The 18,286-nt window shown below is 40.7% G+C and overlaps 1 protein-coding gene across 2 annotated transcripts in view; it reads right to left on the reverse strand.

Moving 5' to 3' along the window:
- Nucleotides 1-1,988: 1,988 nt before the first annotated feature.
- The window catches only part of LIMA1 (LIM domain and actin binding 1), a 79,727-nt gene continuing 63,429 nt past the window's right edge, over nucleotides 1,989-18,286 (reverse strand). The window contains exons 8-11 of one of the 2 annotated variants that reach the window (XM_037136606.2): nucleotides 16,094-16,151; nucleotides 14,428-14,537; nucleotides 6,271-6,404; nucleotides 1,989-4,211 (exon numbers count right to left, since the gene is read on the reverse strand). In XM_037136606.2, coding sequence (XP_036992501.2) covers nucleotides 3,194-4,211; nucleotides 6,271-6,404; nucleotides 14,428-14,537; nucleotides 16,094-16,151 — 1,320 coding nt within the window. In that variant the 3' untranslated portion in view covers nucleotides 1,989-3,193. Of the gene's footprint in view, nucleotides 4,212-6,270; nucleotides 6,405-14,427; nucleotides 14,541-16,093; nucleotides 16,152-18,286 lie in introns of both variants that reach the window. The other variant, XM_037136597.2, reaches the window with a different exon arrangement.

Here is an 18,286-nt window from a genome sequence, read left to right on the forward strand (position 1 = left end):
TTCAACTCCCCTCTCACTAGAGTTTACATGGCCTTCTCAGCTGGGCCTGCCTCCACCACCAGAGGCTACATAGAGTGGTCTTAAGAACGGTTTAAAAATCTAAATCTCTACCTCTTGTCTAAGGACAGGTAAAGTAACTCTATAACCAGTATGGCACGCTTACCCAGAAGTGAAAAGGTTTCAAAGAGAGAGCAAGAAGGGAAATAGCAACAACAAAACAACAAAAAAGCAGTCATTCTAAGGAGTAGACTAACTAGGTTTTCTTTAGTTCAGTGGTTCTCAAGCTTTAGTGTGCCCCAGCTCAGGCATTAGCTTATTCCATTCCACATGGAGAGTTTGTTAAAAGTTTCCTGAGCCCCACCCAAAGAGCTTGATTCAGGAGGTTCAGGGTAGGGTCCAGGAATTTGCATGTCTCATTTCTACAGACCCAGCAGGTGATGACTTTGCTGCTGGTCTGAGAACTACTGCCTGAAACCATTTTTTCTCCAAACCCAGCAATAGTTCAATGATAACTACTGGATATTTAAGATACATTTTAAAAGAAGGAATCTCTCCCCAATGCCAAGGGTGTTCAAGTCAGAGTCCCAAGGAATAGAGAACAAGCTAACTTGGTATGCAGGAACCAGCACACAATGATCTTGGTCTAAAGATGAATCCCTAGAAAAACATACTTGTACCATTTCTCAACCTCTTCGTTGTTACAAAACATATTTTTGCTCATTAAATATGTAATGAAAGCAAACGATGCAGCTTTCACTTTGGCCAGGAGTGATCCCGCCGGCAAGATGATGGCACTAAGCTGGCTCTGTAGCAGTCAGGAAAAGTTTCCTTAACCATCTCAGGTTACAAGATGGCCCCTTTTTCTGCTATACCAGTGAGAAATTCACATCGTCCTATTTCCACCATTGACATGTCAAGTCCAAACAAGTTGCCTTCATGAAGTAGAGCTGAGAAAATAAACTTTTTGTTTGGCCCCCCCCCCCAAGAATGCTCATTGTTATCTGGTCATTCCCTTGAAATGACATCCTTTTCTCACATGGATTATGGAGCTAGTCTTTGTTTCTACTTTGTATACCTCTAATATATCTACTTTAGCCCCTGAAATATACAGAAAAAGTTCTTCTAAGTATAATCTCAGTTTCCATTTACCTGATGTATGGTGACATATTCGACTGATATGCATAAAAATGCCAGCTGCTGGCACTCAGAATTTTTTGTATAAAATCAGTAGGAATTGTACCATGTGGTTGGGTTACAGTAGCAGTGAGTCACACAGTGAAAGTAGCTAAACTCAAGCCAGGACTGGATATTTTACAAAGGTCGGCAGGAGCTTCTGGATAACTGTTCAGTGAACAAGGCTTTCTACCTGACTCCAGCTTGTGGTGGGACAAGAACAGAAAGTGGGACCCTGCCATCCACTTAGAAGACCAGGCAAAACCCTGAAACACACAGTACCCCTGGAAAACATAACAGATAACTCAAAATGCATGCCTATTTCCAAGAAAATCCACATTCCCATTTTTAAAAAGTGCTTTAACAATTGGGTCAGCTGTCTGTACAGGCAAGGAAATCAAATAATCAACTAAGTCTCTGCTCAGGGTGGAAAACAAGTCCATTTTCAGCAGAGGCATTTGGAAGTTCCATTTGGCATATTAGGCATAATTGTAAGGTAAATTATTAAATGTTGAATACAATTGACAAGTAAAAAAATAATTGAATTTTGAATTGGTAACACAAACGGCTCACATTGAATGTATACATTAATTCTCTTGCCAAGTTGCTTGCAATTTTCAAGAAAAAATTGTCTTCCTTTAGGAAGGATGAAAGCCCCCAAACCATCCCAACACCACCACCAAGCGGTGAGATATGTTCATTGCACTTCACTTAAACCACATCATACTTTTTTCTTCTCAAACTGCTCAAGTAGGTCCTGAGAGATTGTAACAATGTCGAAATAATAATGGAAAAGAAACATTGAAAAGTTCAAATGTAAATTAAAAGCTTTATTGAATAAAAATGTTTCAGAGTATGCAAGATTGTAAGAAAGCAGAATATTTTACAACTCTAAAAAATACTAGAGCCAAATCTCTAAAAATGCAGTACAAAGAAAAGCCTATAGCTTAAAACACCTCTTCCCCACACACAACTTGGAATATCAATTATGTACAACAAATGTTCTAAAGCCTTAATACTAGAATTCCGCGTCCCCCTCCCCCAATAAAGGCCTATAATTGGTTTAATTGCACCCTAGGAATACTGTCTGCCATAAAAATCAATACATTTAAGAGTTGATAGGAATTTTAAAACTAGTGTCCCGGAAACGGATTATCAGAAGTGAAATATAGGGTTTAGGGGGTGGGGGATCTGAGCTCAAGTGGTTTAAGGCATTTTTTCCTATACTATTCCTTCTTTAAACTTATTTTGCTCTAATATGCAACATGGCAAACAGCAATATAAAAGATCTTATTTAAAATATTGCAGTTTTCAGCAAATTATGAGACAAGACACCACCAGAGAAAAAAGTAATCACATGGGGTGTAGTGAAACTCATTGGCAAATACTCTAGTTTATTTGGGAGACAGTGGTTCTCTTTAAGCACCAAAAGTGCTTAAGAGGTGCTTCAGAAAGATGGTTTTGTTATATCTCAAGAATCCGGTTCAGGATGTAGTTTAGAGCAGAATGCAAAGCAATAAATTTCTCACATATATTTGAATATGAAAATTAACCTAAATTTAAAAAAGACTAAATATTTGATCTCTTAACCGATGATCACTAAATAATTAAATTGGTATTCATTTAAAAATATACAAACTGTGCCCTTTATACTAAAGTGCATTCAGTCATAATGTTTAGGCCCCTAAATCCCTCTGTACGATTGAATTTTTAGTTTAACAATTTACTATAATACTCATCTATTTCATATTGCCTTTTGGGAATACAGTGGAATCTGGTCTATATCAGTTAGAATATTCCCTTCACCCCTAAAATAGAGGATTTAGGTAATGTTATCTCTAGGATTTAGAGATAAGCTGCAGTATGGGAATTTTTTTCTGAAGCAAGCACTGTTTCCCAAAATTACTTCCACATAAATTACAGTCCATGCTAAGATAACTGTTTACATACATCACTCTGATAAAGGGCAGTGGCTCACTAACACTAGCACAAAGGTAAGGCCCAGCACCACTGCGATTTATCATTCCTCATCCTCATCCTCATCCTCATCATAGTACCGATTTCTCTTTATCTGCTCCTCTACGGACAGCTCTTTGACTACATCTTCCTCCCAGAATTCCACATCCTGGGACTTCTGATTCTGAGTAGAGAATTCTTTAGCGGAGGTGTTGTCTGCAAAGCTGGACCAATTTGGAGACTTGGGTTCTAGTGGAGACTGCTGTTTGAAAAGGTTTCTATCATCTTCATCTAACTTTGCACCATTTTCTACAAGATTCTCACTGCCCGTCTCAAAACCATAAACCTCCTTACTTCTTCTCTTCCCTGCCTCCCCTCCTTTAGATTCCTTGTTTTGCCAGGTTGTTTTTTCCACACTCCCATTCTTTTCAGAGGTGTTGGCATTTTCCACTTGTTTCTTTCCTGCTGCTATTCCTCCTACAAACTCCTCACTCTGCTCTGACATGCTCCAGCCCTTCCTGAAAGGTGGGGACAAAGTTTTGGGGCTCTTCATGGAAGTTGTTCGAAATGAAGCTGCTACAGTGAACGGGCGGCTTCTTTCCTTCAGTGAGGAAGATCGTCTTAGTTTCTTCAGATCCAGATCTACATCCTCTGGAGATTCAGGCTTGCTGATTTCATCCTCAGGAGGCCATTTGGGCTTGGATACTTTGATCCCCTCCTCCAATGTGCTTCCTGAACTGCCAAGTTCAGTGGGGGGCGGCCAGGCGATCCTTAACTTCTTAGTTTCGGCAGGTTTGTCTTCTTTCTCTGGCCGAGAGGAGGCCTTGGCTTCCATACTTGCAGTCAGCACACCCACCTTAGCAATGGGGGCATCTTCTACCCCTGGGCTCTGAGGCATCTCCCCTGCATTTGGAAGCTGGGCTGGTTTCTCCAGTGTCTCTTCATTTTCATTTTTGCTTGCCCACAGATCCTTGTGTGGTCTGTGCCCAAAGCCTTCATCATAGTTCCCTTTAGATTTAAAGAGTTGATTGAAGTGAGGCTTGCAATAGATTCTCCCATGTAATGATGCATATGTTCCTAGACTGTTGTTAAAAGAAGAGAGAGCATAAAGTTAACAAATCTGTGTACTTTTGTTTACACCAGCAGGCCAAAATCTGGCAATTCCAGTATTTTCGGAAGGTGATAAGTCTGAAAAATATCTTTAAAAGTAGTCAATCACCTAAGATTCTCTACCCTTTTTAAGGACAATTGTTTGATTATCCTTATAAAAACCAGGCTCACTTTCACACCTGAACCTTACAAGTCATTCTTCTACCTGATTCATGCTCCTATTTTCTTTTCTTTTTTTTTAAATCCTCACCTGAGGATATATTTATGGATTTTAGAGAGTGACAAAGGGAGGGACAGTGGGAGAGAGAGGGAGACGGAGAGAGAAACATCGATTGGTTGCCTCTCACATGCGCCCCGCCTAGGGATCACACCTGCAACCTTTTGTGGTCCGGTACAATGCTCCAACTAAATGAGCCACCCGGCCAGGGCTCATGCTCCCATTTTCAAATGATTTCCTTACCCTTTGTCAAAACTGTTTAAAAAATGTAACGTCATCCAGGAGGTCTTGCCTAGGTAATCTCACCTATCTTTGATCACTCATATCTTTCCCAAGTATGTATAACTTATAACTACTTATAATGATATTCCTTTGTAAAAAGTTGAATCTTCTTCCTCCTTGTTTCCCTTGTGTGTTAAAATTTAAAAGCATACCTCCATAGGAATGGATACAATGTGCTGCAAACAGCTGGCACTCAACAGATACTAGTGACTGAAAACAAGTAAGCTACAGTTCAATAGAATGGTAAGCAGCACCCAGGAAGTCAACCTGAATGTCAGTGCTGGACAGGCTGTTAGGAGATTTGGTGTCTCTTACAGGGTAACAAATCTTAAAGGGGATATAAAAACAACAACATTTCCACATCAGAAATATAAAAATTTAAAAATTCAGAAAAATGTATTTTGGAGGAAACAAATACAGTGGGGACAAAAAACCTACCAAAAAATGAATAAACAAACAAACAAAAAAAACCAATCAGGCCTGACCAGGTAGCTCAATTGGTTAAAGCATCATCCTGATACTCCAAGGTTATGGCTTCAATCCGCAGTCCAGGCACATATAAGAATCAAATAATGAATGCATAAACAAGTGGAACAATAAATATTTCTCTCCCTTCCCCTCTTGCTCTAAAATCAATCAATCAATCAAGAACCAATCAAGAACCAATCAAGGGCATTTTAGAAGGGATGTTTACTCTGGAAGGAAAGCTGGAGGAAGTAACATCCTGATTACTCCCTTCCCTAGACTCTGTAATTAAAATGAGTTAATAGAGCCCTGGCTGGTATGGCTTAGTGGATTGAGTGCCAGCCTGCAAACCAAAAGGTTGCTGGTTCAATTCCCAGATAAGGGCACATTCCTGGGTTGCAGGCTAGGTTTCCAGGAGGGGGCATGCAAGAGGCAACCACACTATTGATGTTTCTCTCCCTTTTTTTCTCCCTTCTCCTCTCTAAAATAAATAAATAAATAATTTAAAAAATTTAAAAAAGTAAAATGAGTTAAAATAGAATATTTCCCCAGTTTACTATATTTAAACCCATACTTTGAGTTACTTGGAAGAAATGATAGAAATACTGATTATTTTCTCAGAAAGAAAATGAAGCAACATACAGAAAAATACATGCTCTTCAGGGTCTATTCTTACTGCTACTGTTACCATTTATACAGTGTTCAGGATGCTCTGAAGGAAGGGCTCAGCCAAGTATCCTCCTGAAATTTCTTCACTTTATGATCCCCTGATACTAAGGAAAACATTCTACTGAATGAGGTCACAGGGGCTTTTACCTGCAACTCTATTATTTAAACTTCAGTTTTAACATGTAAATTAACATATCAATGTACCAAGGAGTTCCAAACACCACTATCATGTGATGTGAAATATTTGTCGCTAAACGGTACTCTTTACCTTTTTTAGAGGACTTCAACTAATAGTACATTGTCAGCACAATAGTTGTTAGTACCAATGTTCTAAAAGCCAAAGACTCCCTCCAGAGGTCCAACTACACAGAAAGATGGCTCATTTCCACCATGCTTACCTAAGTTTGTTGTTGCAATAGGAGCAACGGAAGCAGCTGATGTGAAACACTTGCTGGTTGGCCAAGAGACGCTCCATCGGGTAGACTGTCTTCTGACATTCCACACAGGTCTCTCTTGCAGGTGCCTGAAACTTCTAGGAAAAGGAAAAGGACAACTTTAACTTGGCACAGGCAGTGATGAGTGAGTATTCTGCTGAGATAGGCCCTGAATTTTGTTATCTAAGGGTCTATTTACTTTGTTACCTAACCTGGTCTGTCAATTCTCACAGGAACACTAAGTCTGCTATGATTCTATCGGCTGATTCTTTCAGGCCAAGAGGCTATTCTGAATTCCTTTTCCATCCATTCCCAAGGGATGCCCTAAGTGATGGTGGGTAGGACTAGAGCTGGATTGAGGAGAAAAGCTCAGGCCACAACATACACGAAATGTTTCCACAGACAGGAAATTAGGGGAAAATATCACACACAAGGAAAAGAAGTTTGATTGTTTCATTCAAGTGCCAAAGAAAAACAGGATAGATTTTTATGAGAAAAAATTCTGAAGGGGAAAATTTTCAAGGAGAGGAAGAGTATTTGGCTTTGGGAATTAGGAAGACACTTTGATAAAGTATCTTTTAGTTCCCTCTGTTTATAATCTTAACTTGCTCAATTCACTAGGCATAATCTTTTTAATAGAAGTCAAAACTGACACATAAATGGAACAATTTAAACGAGACAAAACTATTTTATTAGGACTCCAGAAAAAAAAAAGCATAGCCCAATAAAATTGTGGTTTCTATCACCTATAAAAAAAAACAAACAGTGGAGAACAAAATGAACATAATAGGGAGTGAGAAGTCATAACTGACTGGGAATCAGGAACTGCTTGTAAAGTGTGGAACAGGGTGGGGTGAGCACAGCTGTTCAGCTGGTAAACCCAGCCCTAAAGAACATAAAAGACTCAGCATTCTAGCACTGATGAAAGCCAGAATTGCAAATCTGTAAGTTCTTACATAATAATGGTTACCTGGCTACTAGGGGTGGGCACCAAGTCCTAGGCCTGTATTACTCTTGACTTGCCCCAACAGAACACCTCAACCAGTGAATGCAGAAGCGGTTTAGGATAAGGTGGCCAGGAAGCTCTCATAGGTATGTTGCTGGCTGCTTTGCTGCCAAGACTAGTGTGGTAGGAAATAATGCAAATAAGGACCTGGATGGTTAAGTAATCCTAAAATAAACCAGGTATGGGCAAGATAGAATTTTGATTTAAAAAACCTGAAAATAGACTCATAAAAAATTCACACTGCTGGTTCATTTGTCACATGAGTCATTAGGAGGTAAAGCAAAAAATAGGAATGGTTTTTCAAGCAGATTTGGACAGGAAATGAGAACAGAAAATGGGCATAAAATGGAGGCAAAAGGAAAGGTCTGTAAAAAGGAATTTAGCCCTGGCCGATGTGGCCCAGTGGACTGAATGCCGACCTGTGATCCAAAGGGTCACCAGTTTGGTTCCTGGTCAGGGCACGTGCCTAGGCGGCAGGCTAGGTCCCAGGTTGGGGGTGTGGAGGAGGCAACTAACTGATGTTTCGCTCTCACATCTATGTTTCTATCCTTCTCTTTCCCCCTCTCTGCAAATAAATTTAAAATTTTTTAAATAAAAGGAATTTAATAAAATTAGTGGGAAACTCCAAAATAGCACCAAAGGATTTAAGAAACAAGGAGCAGAACTGAGTAGAAATGGCTCCTCAATAACACCACCCCCCTCCATTCCTAGGGGTACAGTTCGAAAATGGAAAAACCTAAAAAATCAAAGACCACAAGCTAAACATAGTTTACCAAGCATAAGGGAGGTATTTGAATGTGATCAAATGCTACTATATTGATTGCCGTTGGAAGTCCTTAAGGCATTATATGGAGCTCTGAATTCTTTCTTTCTTATATGAACACTTCTAACAAGAAAGGACTTAAGTAGAGTTGTCCTTAAATAGTTCTATTAGGTTTCTCTAAAAGGACGAGGTCCTTGTCTAGCAAGCAAAAGATACATTAAAATGCAGAATAACTGGATATAATAGTACAATCGAAGCCACCGGAGAGGGCTTGTACAAGTCATGATTCACAGAATAGGCTAACGTATTTATCAGACTGAGAATCTTTTTCAGCTGCAGGGTGAATTCTGTATTTTTTAACAATTGGCTTAGCAAAATAAGCATTCATTCTAGTCAGTAAAGACAGAGCAGGAGACGAATTTCACGGTCTGAGAGGAAACGGACATTACTCCGTAAAGGGCATCGAGGGTTACAGAGCAGCCCTCCACCGTGCACACACAGACAGCACGCTCGGGAGAGGGGTGCGGCCCAGGGAACAGAGGGAGAACCTGAGAGAAAGCTGAAAGTTGAGCTCACATTAGGAGGAAAGTGGAAGGCAGGAGCAGAAATTAGGTACCGGGAGCAGGAAGCAGAAGCTGGAAGAGACAAACAGGAACCTTCAATGAATACACAGCATTTGGTGCGCCCTGGAGCGCTTTACTGCAACTGAGCTGTCATTCAGTGACAGACTCAGATCCATGAACAAGACATGTCTTCTCTCTTTTTCAAGTAGTTCTGCTAATTGCAGCAAATTCAGCCTCACTCGTATCTACCTGAGGCTGCAACATGTCCCGGCTCAGGAGAGAGGGCTTTTATGAATCTTCACCCACACAAGGAGTGTTTCATTAACAGTTGTTTAGTGTCTTACTACCTCCCACGTCTGACCCATAATGGCTCTTTCTTGAATGGAGCCTTTACTCACACAAGTAAACAATTATTCTTCCTCTTTAATATCAAAATCATATAGGCATATCTTGTTTTAATGCACATTGCTTTATTGAACTTCACAGATGATGTCCCCCCCTCCTCTCTGTTTTGGTGGCTTTGCTGGGAATTTTTTTTTTTTTTGGTAAAACAAATTAAAGCCAAGACCCTCCATCAGCAAAAAACTACAACTCACTTTATTGTAGTCATCTGGAACCAAACCCAGATACCTGAGGTATGCCTATGGACTGCTGCTCAAATATCTGACTAACCACAAGCTTCTAACTAGCCACACCTACCAGATGCCCATTAGTCCTATTCATTTTTTACATAACCCCTTTTAAATATTATTTAAGGTTTATGAGGCAGCTGCCCAAAGGCCCTTATAGTTTTGGGAAGACAAGAGGGTGCCAACATGGTATAATGCCAAGTCAGAGTGGCTACGGCTGTGCCTTCCCTTTATTTCCTCTGTCCTGGGCTCTCAGCCACTTTTCCGTAATTGCCCCCATGTCTATTCAGACAACAGGAAGCATAGTCAATGCCCACAAATCTCTAGCATTACGGTAGGCCTGGCATACATCCTGCCCACACTTTCACGGTATGCTCGGACCTGGCACAGCCACATTTCAAACACTGCCGATGTTAGAATGTTAGACCTTTTTAAAAATATTTTTTTTCTGCATGTAAGATGTTTTCTCATCTTCCCTCCTTCCCTTTTTCACATGTCGAAACTAACACGCCAGGATGTCAGATGCCTTATCAAAGTTCTCACAGTCAGTACATTAAAACTCAGAACTACCGACTCACAAACTAACAGAGCATTTTCTAAATTTCCCTGGAATGTTAAACTTCCATAACTAAAGGAAACTCTTTGGGAGAACAGAGCAAATGCTAATCCAAATGAAAATGATCTCACTATAGCACTTGGAACAAACTAAAGTCTTTGTTTCAAATTAAAATATGTAGATAATATCTATGGGATACTTAGGAATGAATGAGGTAATTTATGCATAATTGATGTTCATAAACGCTGTTGTGTCTTTCCCAGCTGGGGGGTCGTGCAGGGCCTCTGCTAAGCAGCATCTCCTTAAAACTGTCTTTCCAACAAATTTGTATGACTTCATCTCCACTTTTTCATTCTCCTCTCTTAAGTATATTTTTTAGTCTAATGAAGGCTCCAATTGGGGTATGTATATATGTGTGTGGTATGAGAGGCAGCAGCTGGCAACAGGCAGTGAAGTTAACTAGCCTTTAATCAGAAGGAAATTCAGAACATCACAAAATGCCTGCCATTCCCTCCTTCCAATTTGTGCAAAATACCTAGGTAATTAAATTAAAATTCTTCGTCACACAGTAAATGATTGGGCCAATTCTGTACAGCCTTAACCCTTCCCCTAGCCTTCTGCAAAACTTTCTGAAAGCATTTTGGGGATATTCGCATCTTAAACAGACTGCTATCCATGTACAGGAAAGGTTAGTGCTCTGAGAAAGCAGGAATAATGTAGATAGTGAGAAGAGATTCTGGATGCCTTTCTAGCATAATTCTGATTACTTTGCAAAAGAGCATAATACCTCCTATCCTGCCTGCAGAGGAAGGGACAGCTGGCAGGGCACGGAGGGGCCCTCTTGTGCAGTCTCCCATGTTTTCTCTCCACATTTGCCAGCAGGACCAGCCAAGGAAGCCTGGGACAGGGCCACCCTGGACACAGGGGGTACGGCGGGTGTTTCCAGGGCCAGCTACTTCTCCTTGTATCTCCTCCCTTATCTTCCCCTCTGGGAACATTTAGGGAGTGACTTCTTTCAATGGGAGAACACAAAGCCTAAGAGACTTCTGGGTCTCTTGAGTCAAAATGTTCTGATCCTTTCACAGGGACCACTGGGTTCTGCACCCGGAATAACTCCCTTTTTGGATGTTATTCACAGGTTTTACGTCGAACCTGCAACTTCTACTTCATCAGCACCAAGTCTCATCAACTGAGCTATTTGGTTAGTGTTCAAAATATATAAAATCCTTACTTTTAAAGACCAGTATCATTTTTTTAAGAAAATTTAAACTAAAATTTGAAATGAATTGAATCTCAACCTTAGATGTCCTATTTTCAATTATGGCCAAAAGCACTAAGGGAGAGTTTTTCCAGGGTATGTGGGACCCCAAAAAATGTATTCTGAGTGAACAAGTTTATTCTTCCCAAAATGAAGACACAATGTGGACTGCCTGATCTATAGCCACAAGACCAGTTACACCAGCAGGTCTTCCTGTAAACACTAACACACCTACATACTTGCCTGCAGAATGTAAAGGGTCAATGTGAGGAAGAGATAATAAACTGCTCTTAAACAAAAGTGGAGACGTGATTGGGCCCCACCCCAGGCTTGTGCACCATAACCATTTGAGCTTTGAACTATGGGCAAACACAGGCAGCAGGCCAGTTTCATCCGGTCCTAGACGACGTGTGTGGCTGGTGAAAGCAGGCCTGTCTGCACTCTACTGCTGAGCAACCAGGGCCAAAGAAGCAGGCCCGGGTCTGGGGAAGGTGCGCGTGGCACTCCACCCCCATCTCCTCTGCGCGGTATGCCAGGCAGACCTAACTGAGATGTCTGTCGCTCAGTGCTGGTCAGCTCAGACCCTGGAGTTTGAATCAGGATGGATCTTAAAGATACAATCAAGGACTAGGAGGTCTGGTCTAGTCGTTAAGGAAGGGATTTAAGACTGGATTGAGAATTCAAAAATACTCCAAAACAGATTTCAGTTCTTAGATTAGCCATGGAATTTCCCTAGTCCCTCAGTCATACAGAATCCATGGCCAAGTCAGATTTGCTAGCTGTCCTTGATCCAGAACTATAACCCAAGGACTAACATCTGGGCAGGGCTGCTGTTGGAGAGGAAATTAACCCCATGGCATTTGCTACTTTGTTGGACTCCAAATACTGGAAAAGAAAGTGCTGATGACAGCATGAGTGGATCGTTAAGGCCAGAAGAGAAGAGGGTCATGTTGAGTACATGTGCAAATTCAATGACTATAACCCTCCCTATACTTGCTTTCCCTTGCTGTATTTTTACCCTTTTCAATAAACCTTACTCTCCTCATGAATCTCTGCTCCCTTTTTTTTAAGATTTTTATTTTATTTTATTTTAAAGATTTTATTTATTTATCTTTAGAGGGGAAGAGAAGGAGAGAGAGAGAGAAACATCAATGTATGGTTGCTTTTCATGCGTCCCCTGCTGGGAACTGGCCTGCAGGGAACTGGCCTGCAACCCAGGCATGTGCCCTGACTGGGAATCGAACCTCGAATGTCTGGTCCGCAGGCCTGCGCTCAATCCACTGAGCTACACGAGCCAGGGCTTCCTTTTTAAAAAAATATACTTTATTAATTATGCCATTACAGTTGTTCTATTTCCCCCCTTCATTCCCCTCCACCCTGCATACCCCCTCCCCTACCATTCCCCCCTTTAGTTTATGACCACGTGTCTCAAGTTCTTTAGATTCTATATTTCCCATACTATTCTTGCCCTCCCCCCATCTATTTTCTACCTACCATCTATGCTACTTATTTTCTATACCTTCTCCCCCCTTCTCCTTCTCCCACTCCCCTGTTGCTAACCCTCCATATGATCTTCATTTCTATGCTTCTGCTCCTAATCTAGCTGTCCTCTTAGTTTGCTTTTGTTTTAGATGTGGTTGTTAATAACTGTGAGTTTGCTGTCCTTTCACTGTTCATCTTTTTTATCTTCTTTTTCTTTGGTAAGTCCCTTTAACATTTCATATAATAAGGGCTTGGTGATGATGAACTTCTTGAATTTGATCTTATCTGAGAAGTACTTTATCTGCCCTTCCATTCAGAATCTCTGCTTCCTTTAAAATGGTCATGTTTAGCTCTGAGTGACGGACGTAGCTCAGTGAGTGGGTTCGGCATCACTCCACAGACCAAAAGGTGGCCAGTTCAATTCCCAGTCAGGGCACATGCCTCATTTGTGGGTTAGGTCCCCAGTTGGGGAATGATCCATGTTTCTCTCCCTCTCTTTCTCTCTTCCTTCCCCTCTCTCCAAAAATAAATTTAAAAATCTTTTAAAAACAACAGAAAAATGTTCATGTTTACCTTCTTTACCCCTGCCCCCATTTTAATCCGCCCTTTACATCTTGGATTCTCCCCTTTCCTGGCCTGCGTTCTCTTCATGTTTGTGCACTGGAACTTTCATAGGAGCCACACAAGCCTGCAGCTGAGAGATGCATGCAGGGCAGATGTGCGCATGAGGACGGGGCAGTATGAGCTACCTGAAAACTAATTCTGCCTGCTAAGTTTCTCTCAAATGTTAAGTTTTGAAACAAAACTTAAGAGAACACCAGAGGAGCAAGACATTAAAGAAATATGGGTATGTTTTGCTATTAATCCCACAGAGTAAGTTAGCACAATATTAGCAAAGCATTCAATTATAACAAGTTAGCCCTAGCCTGTGCGGCTCACTCAGGGCACATGCCTAGGTTGTGGGCTCATCCCCCAGTTGGGGCGTGTGTGAGAGGCAACTGGTCAATGTTTCTCCCTCACATCCATGTTTTTCTCCCTCTCACTCTCCCTCCCTTCCCCTCTCTAAAAATCAATAACATGTCCCTGGGTAAGGATAAAAAAAAAAGAAGTCAGTTTTAATAATAATCAGCCTACAATAGGTATTGGATTTTTTTTACCTTTGTTTATTTCTATGGGAACATATATTTGTTCATAGAAAGAAAAAAATGGTTTTAAAAAATTGGTGAATGACAAGAAACCATTCTACTAGCCAACTAAAATCTTTTGGGGGGGACGACAAAAATTTGGTTCATTCCTTAATATCTAATATTATAGCAAAGCATAAGTGTTACTTGAATGCCCATTTTTACAGCACATGGGCTGGCTGCCAGCCCTCACCGGAAGGTCACATTCTTTCTTCCAATGCGCTGGCCACTAAGCATGGGGTGGCAGTGCTCCTCACACCGGGAGCCTCTCTCTCTTGAAGTCGACATTGCACGCTCCTGTCCAAGGGGCTGATTTTAGCTTAATGGATTTCTCATGGTTCCCATTTTGTGATCTTTTACCCATTCACAGATTTATGAACTTGGACTTTAAAAAAAATCATGTTATTTTCTTTAACTTTAGGTTTTCTTAAAACTTTCATGAGTTCTCCAGATTTCAAACTGCATGCTATTAGAGAGACAGCTTCCCTGCCTCCTGGACCAAACATCTGAGCAGAAGCAGAGAGACTTCCAGGAAAAGTAACTGGCCTTCAGTGCGTCCTTGTTTGGTATTTTCATCCCCGGGAAAGCAAAAACAGGTTATAAGGAACATGATAGAAGGTGCAGTAAGCTCTACTAAGTAAACTAATGTCTAAAGGCTCGGAGAGAAATTGCCACCATACCTTCACTGCTTTGGGAGGAGAACTTTCAGAAAGGCTGGGGGCTCTGGCCTCTGGACTCAGTGGCTTGGGATGGACAGGCTGCTGGATCTCACTCTTAACCTGGGAGTTACCTGCTTGAGTTACAAAAGGAAGACATTTTTTTAGTACCTCATGGAGAATATCAGAAAAGTTTCCTCCCCAAAGCAAAGTTTAGACACCTTCAATGATAACAGGTCATTTCAACACCAAGAAGAACACTGCTTTTCCACTGAGAAATATTCTAAAGCTAAAAGCTATGCTCCTAGGTTCTCTCATAAACCAGGTTTTCTGCCAGGAGGCTTTCTCAGCCTTTCCACGAACAGCGGGAATCCAAACCACTCTCTATAAGGAACTTTCTGCCCTGTAGTTTTTGTCATTTCTAAAGGCTGTTTATAGACTTTGATGACTTTTTGGTAATTAGTATTCCCAGTAACTCCTTCTGGGGTGCTTGAGAGCAGAAATGTTAGAGCGCATATATGAAAGAGGGAGAGAGGGAGGGAGAAAAGGGGAGGGAGAAAGGGGGAAGGGGAGGGAGGAAGGGAGAGAAAGAGAAGAATTTGACACTGTCGTTTTGGTCAGTCCTATTGCAGATATCCACGAATAAAGATTATGGAAAAAGGCTCCATGAAGTTTCTTTCTTCATAATCACTGACATTTTGCCTCATAAGTTCATTTCCTGCCAATACATTCATCATGTGGAAAACTCAGAAGGCACAGAAAAGTCATTTACACAGCTGCCAAGGAAAATAAAAGAATTCCTTATAATCTAGAGTTAAGTCAACAAAGTACTAAAAGATTACAGCTCATTTTTTTTAAAAAAAAGTTTTGCAAACCTGGTCAAAGCTCAGAAAAATTTCTAGTCCAAGCAAAATGATTGCAAAGGAATGTTCCTGGATTGGAGCAGCAAGAGTTTCTCTTCGAAATTTTAAGGTAGGGCTTGTTAGAGATTTGTTTAGTTGGCACTTCTACTTTAGTTGCTGAGTTTTCAGCATCTAATAAAGTAACCGGGGAGAAGGTAGCAATCCAAATACATATATAAAAATTACATATATAAAACACTGAAAATCAAAATCCAAAAGGATATATAGTAAAGGGAAAAAAACAAAGGTTTTTATTTTTGGGAGAAGTGAGGCTCAAAATGACTCCAAAATACATGAAAAGGTGGTCAAATTCAACACCAACAAGGAAATCTCTAGAATCTGGCTTGAGGGTGGATTATGATAACACATTTAGATAAGTGGGGAAAGATAGTTTTAACAGGATACTCAAATACCAATTCTTTATTTCTTTAAATGAATGAACTCCTTGGCCAAACTTTTATTAAAATGAAACTTCATAATTCATTTTTAACAGCTCTAAACCCGAAAAGATTTGGTACGAAAAGCAGGATAAGTTCAATGAGAGAGTATCAGTAGTATTCAGTTTGCCCCAAGTTAATCATATATAATTGAATTTAACTTCTCCCTGAGCCATGAAATGTATGAAGGGTATTCAAGCATCCGTCCTTAAAACCAAGTGAAAGATCTGGTGAGCTGAACTTAATATTACTTTCTCAACACGTGCAGCAATGGAGAGACACCCCCCTGACAACCAAATATGAGATAGAGAACAAAAGCTTCACCCTCTAGATCTAAGAGCAAATGCTTACTGAAGTCAGCTTCAGTAAGGGAGGAACGGGCTGCCAGGCTATTCTCTGTTGCAGAAACCTACAAAAAAAAGGGGGGTGGAATTAAGAATCACATTAAAAATAAATGAGCAAACTGCTGTTAATGCCATAGAAACCTGCTGACTCCAGTCAGTCACTGGCTGCCTGGGGGAAATAACGGGCCCCAGAACAGCTGAGCATTTAAACAAGAGGCAGCAAAATGTCTTTTATGAGGATATTAACATGCCTCTCAATTACAGAGTAAGGCCAGAAACAGACTGCACTCCGCTGCCAAAATTGTGCATCATCTCCCTTCACAAAAGAACTTCCAAACCATATTTTTTTGATTGTCATAAAAAGGGGGGTGCAAACAAAACCCTCTATCAGGGAGCACAAAGCTCTCACCACAAACCATAACTCATGTAACCATAACTCACTCCAAGGCAAAATTAAGTCTTTACATATAGAAAGTATTCTTAGTCTTTAATTTTCCTAGCTCTTTATTTCCCAACCAAATACATTCTGGTGAAACAAGCTTGCTGGTATAGAAGACTTCCTTATAGCTGTCAAACACGTTTATCTAAAACCAACCTCTGTCATTACCTTCAAGGTTAAGTTCCCATTTAATCTCAGCCTCAACATGGCAGCATTAAGACAGCAGATCTCAGTGTATCGGTGTCTATTTCCCCCAGAAGCCATCAAATTTAAATAGGAGAACTTTCTACTAGCTTTCTCTCTCCTTTCTACCGGCCCCTAGGCCTTCCTGGGATCTTCCTCCACAGAAAAGTGAGCGGTCAACAGGTGACCGGATTTGCACTCTTCATGTAATAACTTACTTCAACGTCAGGGGTTCTATGAGTGTTGCTGAGAGTTTGTATCAGGCTGTGTAATGCACTGAACACATCTGCGATGGAATATTGGAGATTAAGGTGTTGCCTGACTGCACCTGAATTTCAGCATAGTTATTTTTCACACCACTCTTTTTTCATTACAGGAACTCTGATATGGTATAAAATGAACTCGTATAATGACATCCAATATTTACTATTAATCACCAAAATGATCACCTTACATGCATCATTTCATTTAATGATATGAAATAAATTTCCTGACAGCTGTGCATAGCCATGAACAGCTCTTTAATTCTTGCTAATTAGTAGGTGCATCCACCCCAGGGTGTTCTCTCATCTCTAACTTGACTATCTTGAACCTAAAGGGTAAAGTTAATGCCAATCTGACATCATCGCACATGTCCAACCAGATGACTTCACTGTAGGCACAGCCAGGAGAGAGCACGTGAGATTTTGCTCAAACATTTCATGAAAGGGAAGTACAAATTCATTCACAAGAGGAGAAAGGGACGAACAATTCCTTTACAAACTATTCCATTTAAGGCAAGTTCACCCTAGCATCAGTGTCTTTTTGCAACAAACCAAAGTTCAAATAGTCCTTAGGTGTTGATAAACAAATACCAGGCAAATAACTAAAAGAAAAACTGAGGCTCTGAAAAATGTTACAAATTTTAAGGCAGCCAAGTGTTTATGAACCTGCAGTGTGTGCTTGAAGATGATGCCCCGTCTTTAACACCTTTGTTCCCCAGCCACTCCCCAATTCATGATTCAGTTGCACTGATCCTCTTTTAGGCTATAATTAAAATGTTCCCATCCTCCAGTTCAGCTCAGGGTTCCAGTTTCAAATCATGAACCCAATCAAGAAAGCATGAAATTAGGCCCTGGCTGGCATAGCTCAGTGGATTGAGCACAGGCCTGCGAATCAAAGGGTCGAGGTTCAATTCCCAGTCAGGGCACATGCCTGGGTTGCAGGCCAGTTCCCAGCAGGGGACGCACGAGAGGCAACCATACATTGATATTTCTCTCCCTCTCTCCTTTCCTTGCCCTCTAAAGATAAATAAATAAAGTCTTTGAAAAAAAATACACTGCTCTTAAAAAAAAAAAAAAGCATGAAATTAGATATAGGGATAGGGGCAATGCGAGCATTATTTTCCAAAGGACCATTTCTCAAACTATGCACCTAGGGTAGACTGGGGGATTTCAGTGCCGGGAATATTTTTCCCTAAAATGTTTTTTAAAGAAATCTTTTATTTGTTTATTTTTAGAGAGAGAGGAAGTAAGGGAGAAAGAAAAAAAAAACATGGATGTGTGACAGAAGCATCACAGTTGCCTCTCGTATGCCCCC

Source organism: Artibeus jamaicensis, unplaced genomic scaffold, assembly GCF_021234435.1.
Source record: "Artibeus jamaicensis isolate MK-2021 breed Jamaican fruit bat unplaced genomic scaffold, CSHL_Jam_final contig_233, whole genome shotgun sequence".
NCBI lineage: Eukaryota > Metazoa > Chordata > Mammalia > Chiroptera > Phyllostomidae > Artibeus > Artibeus jamaicensis.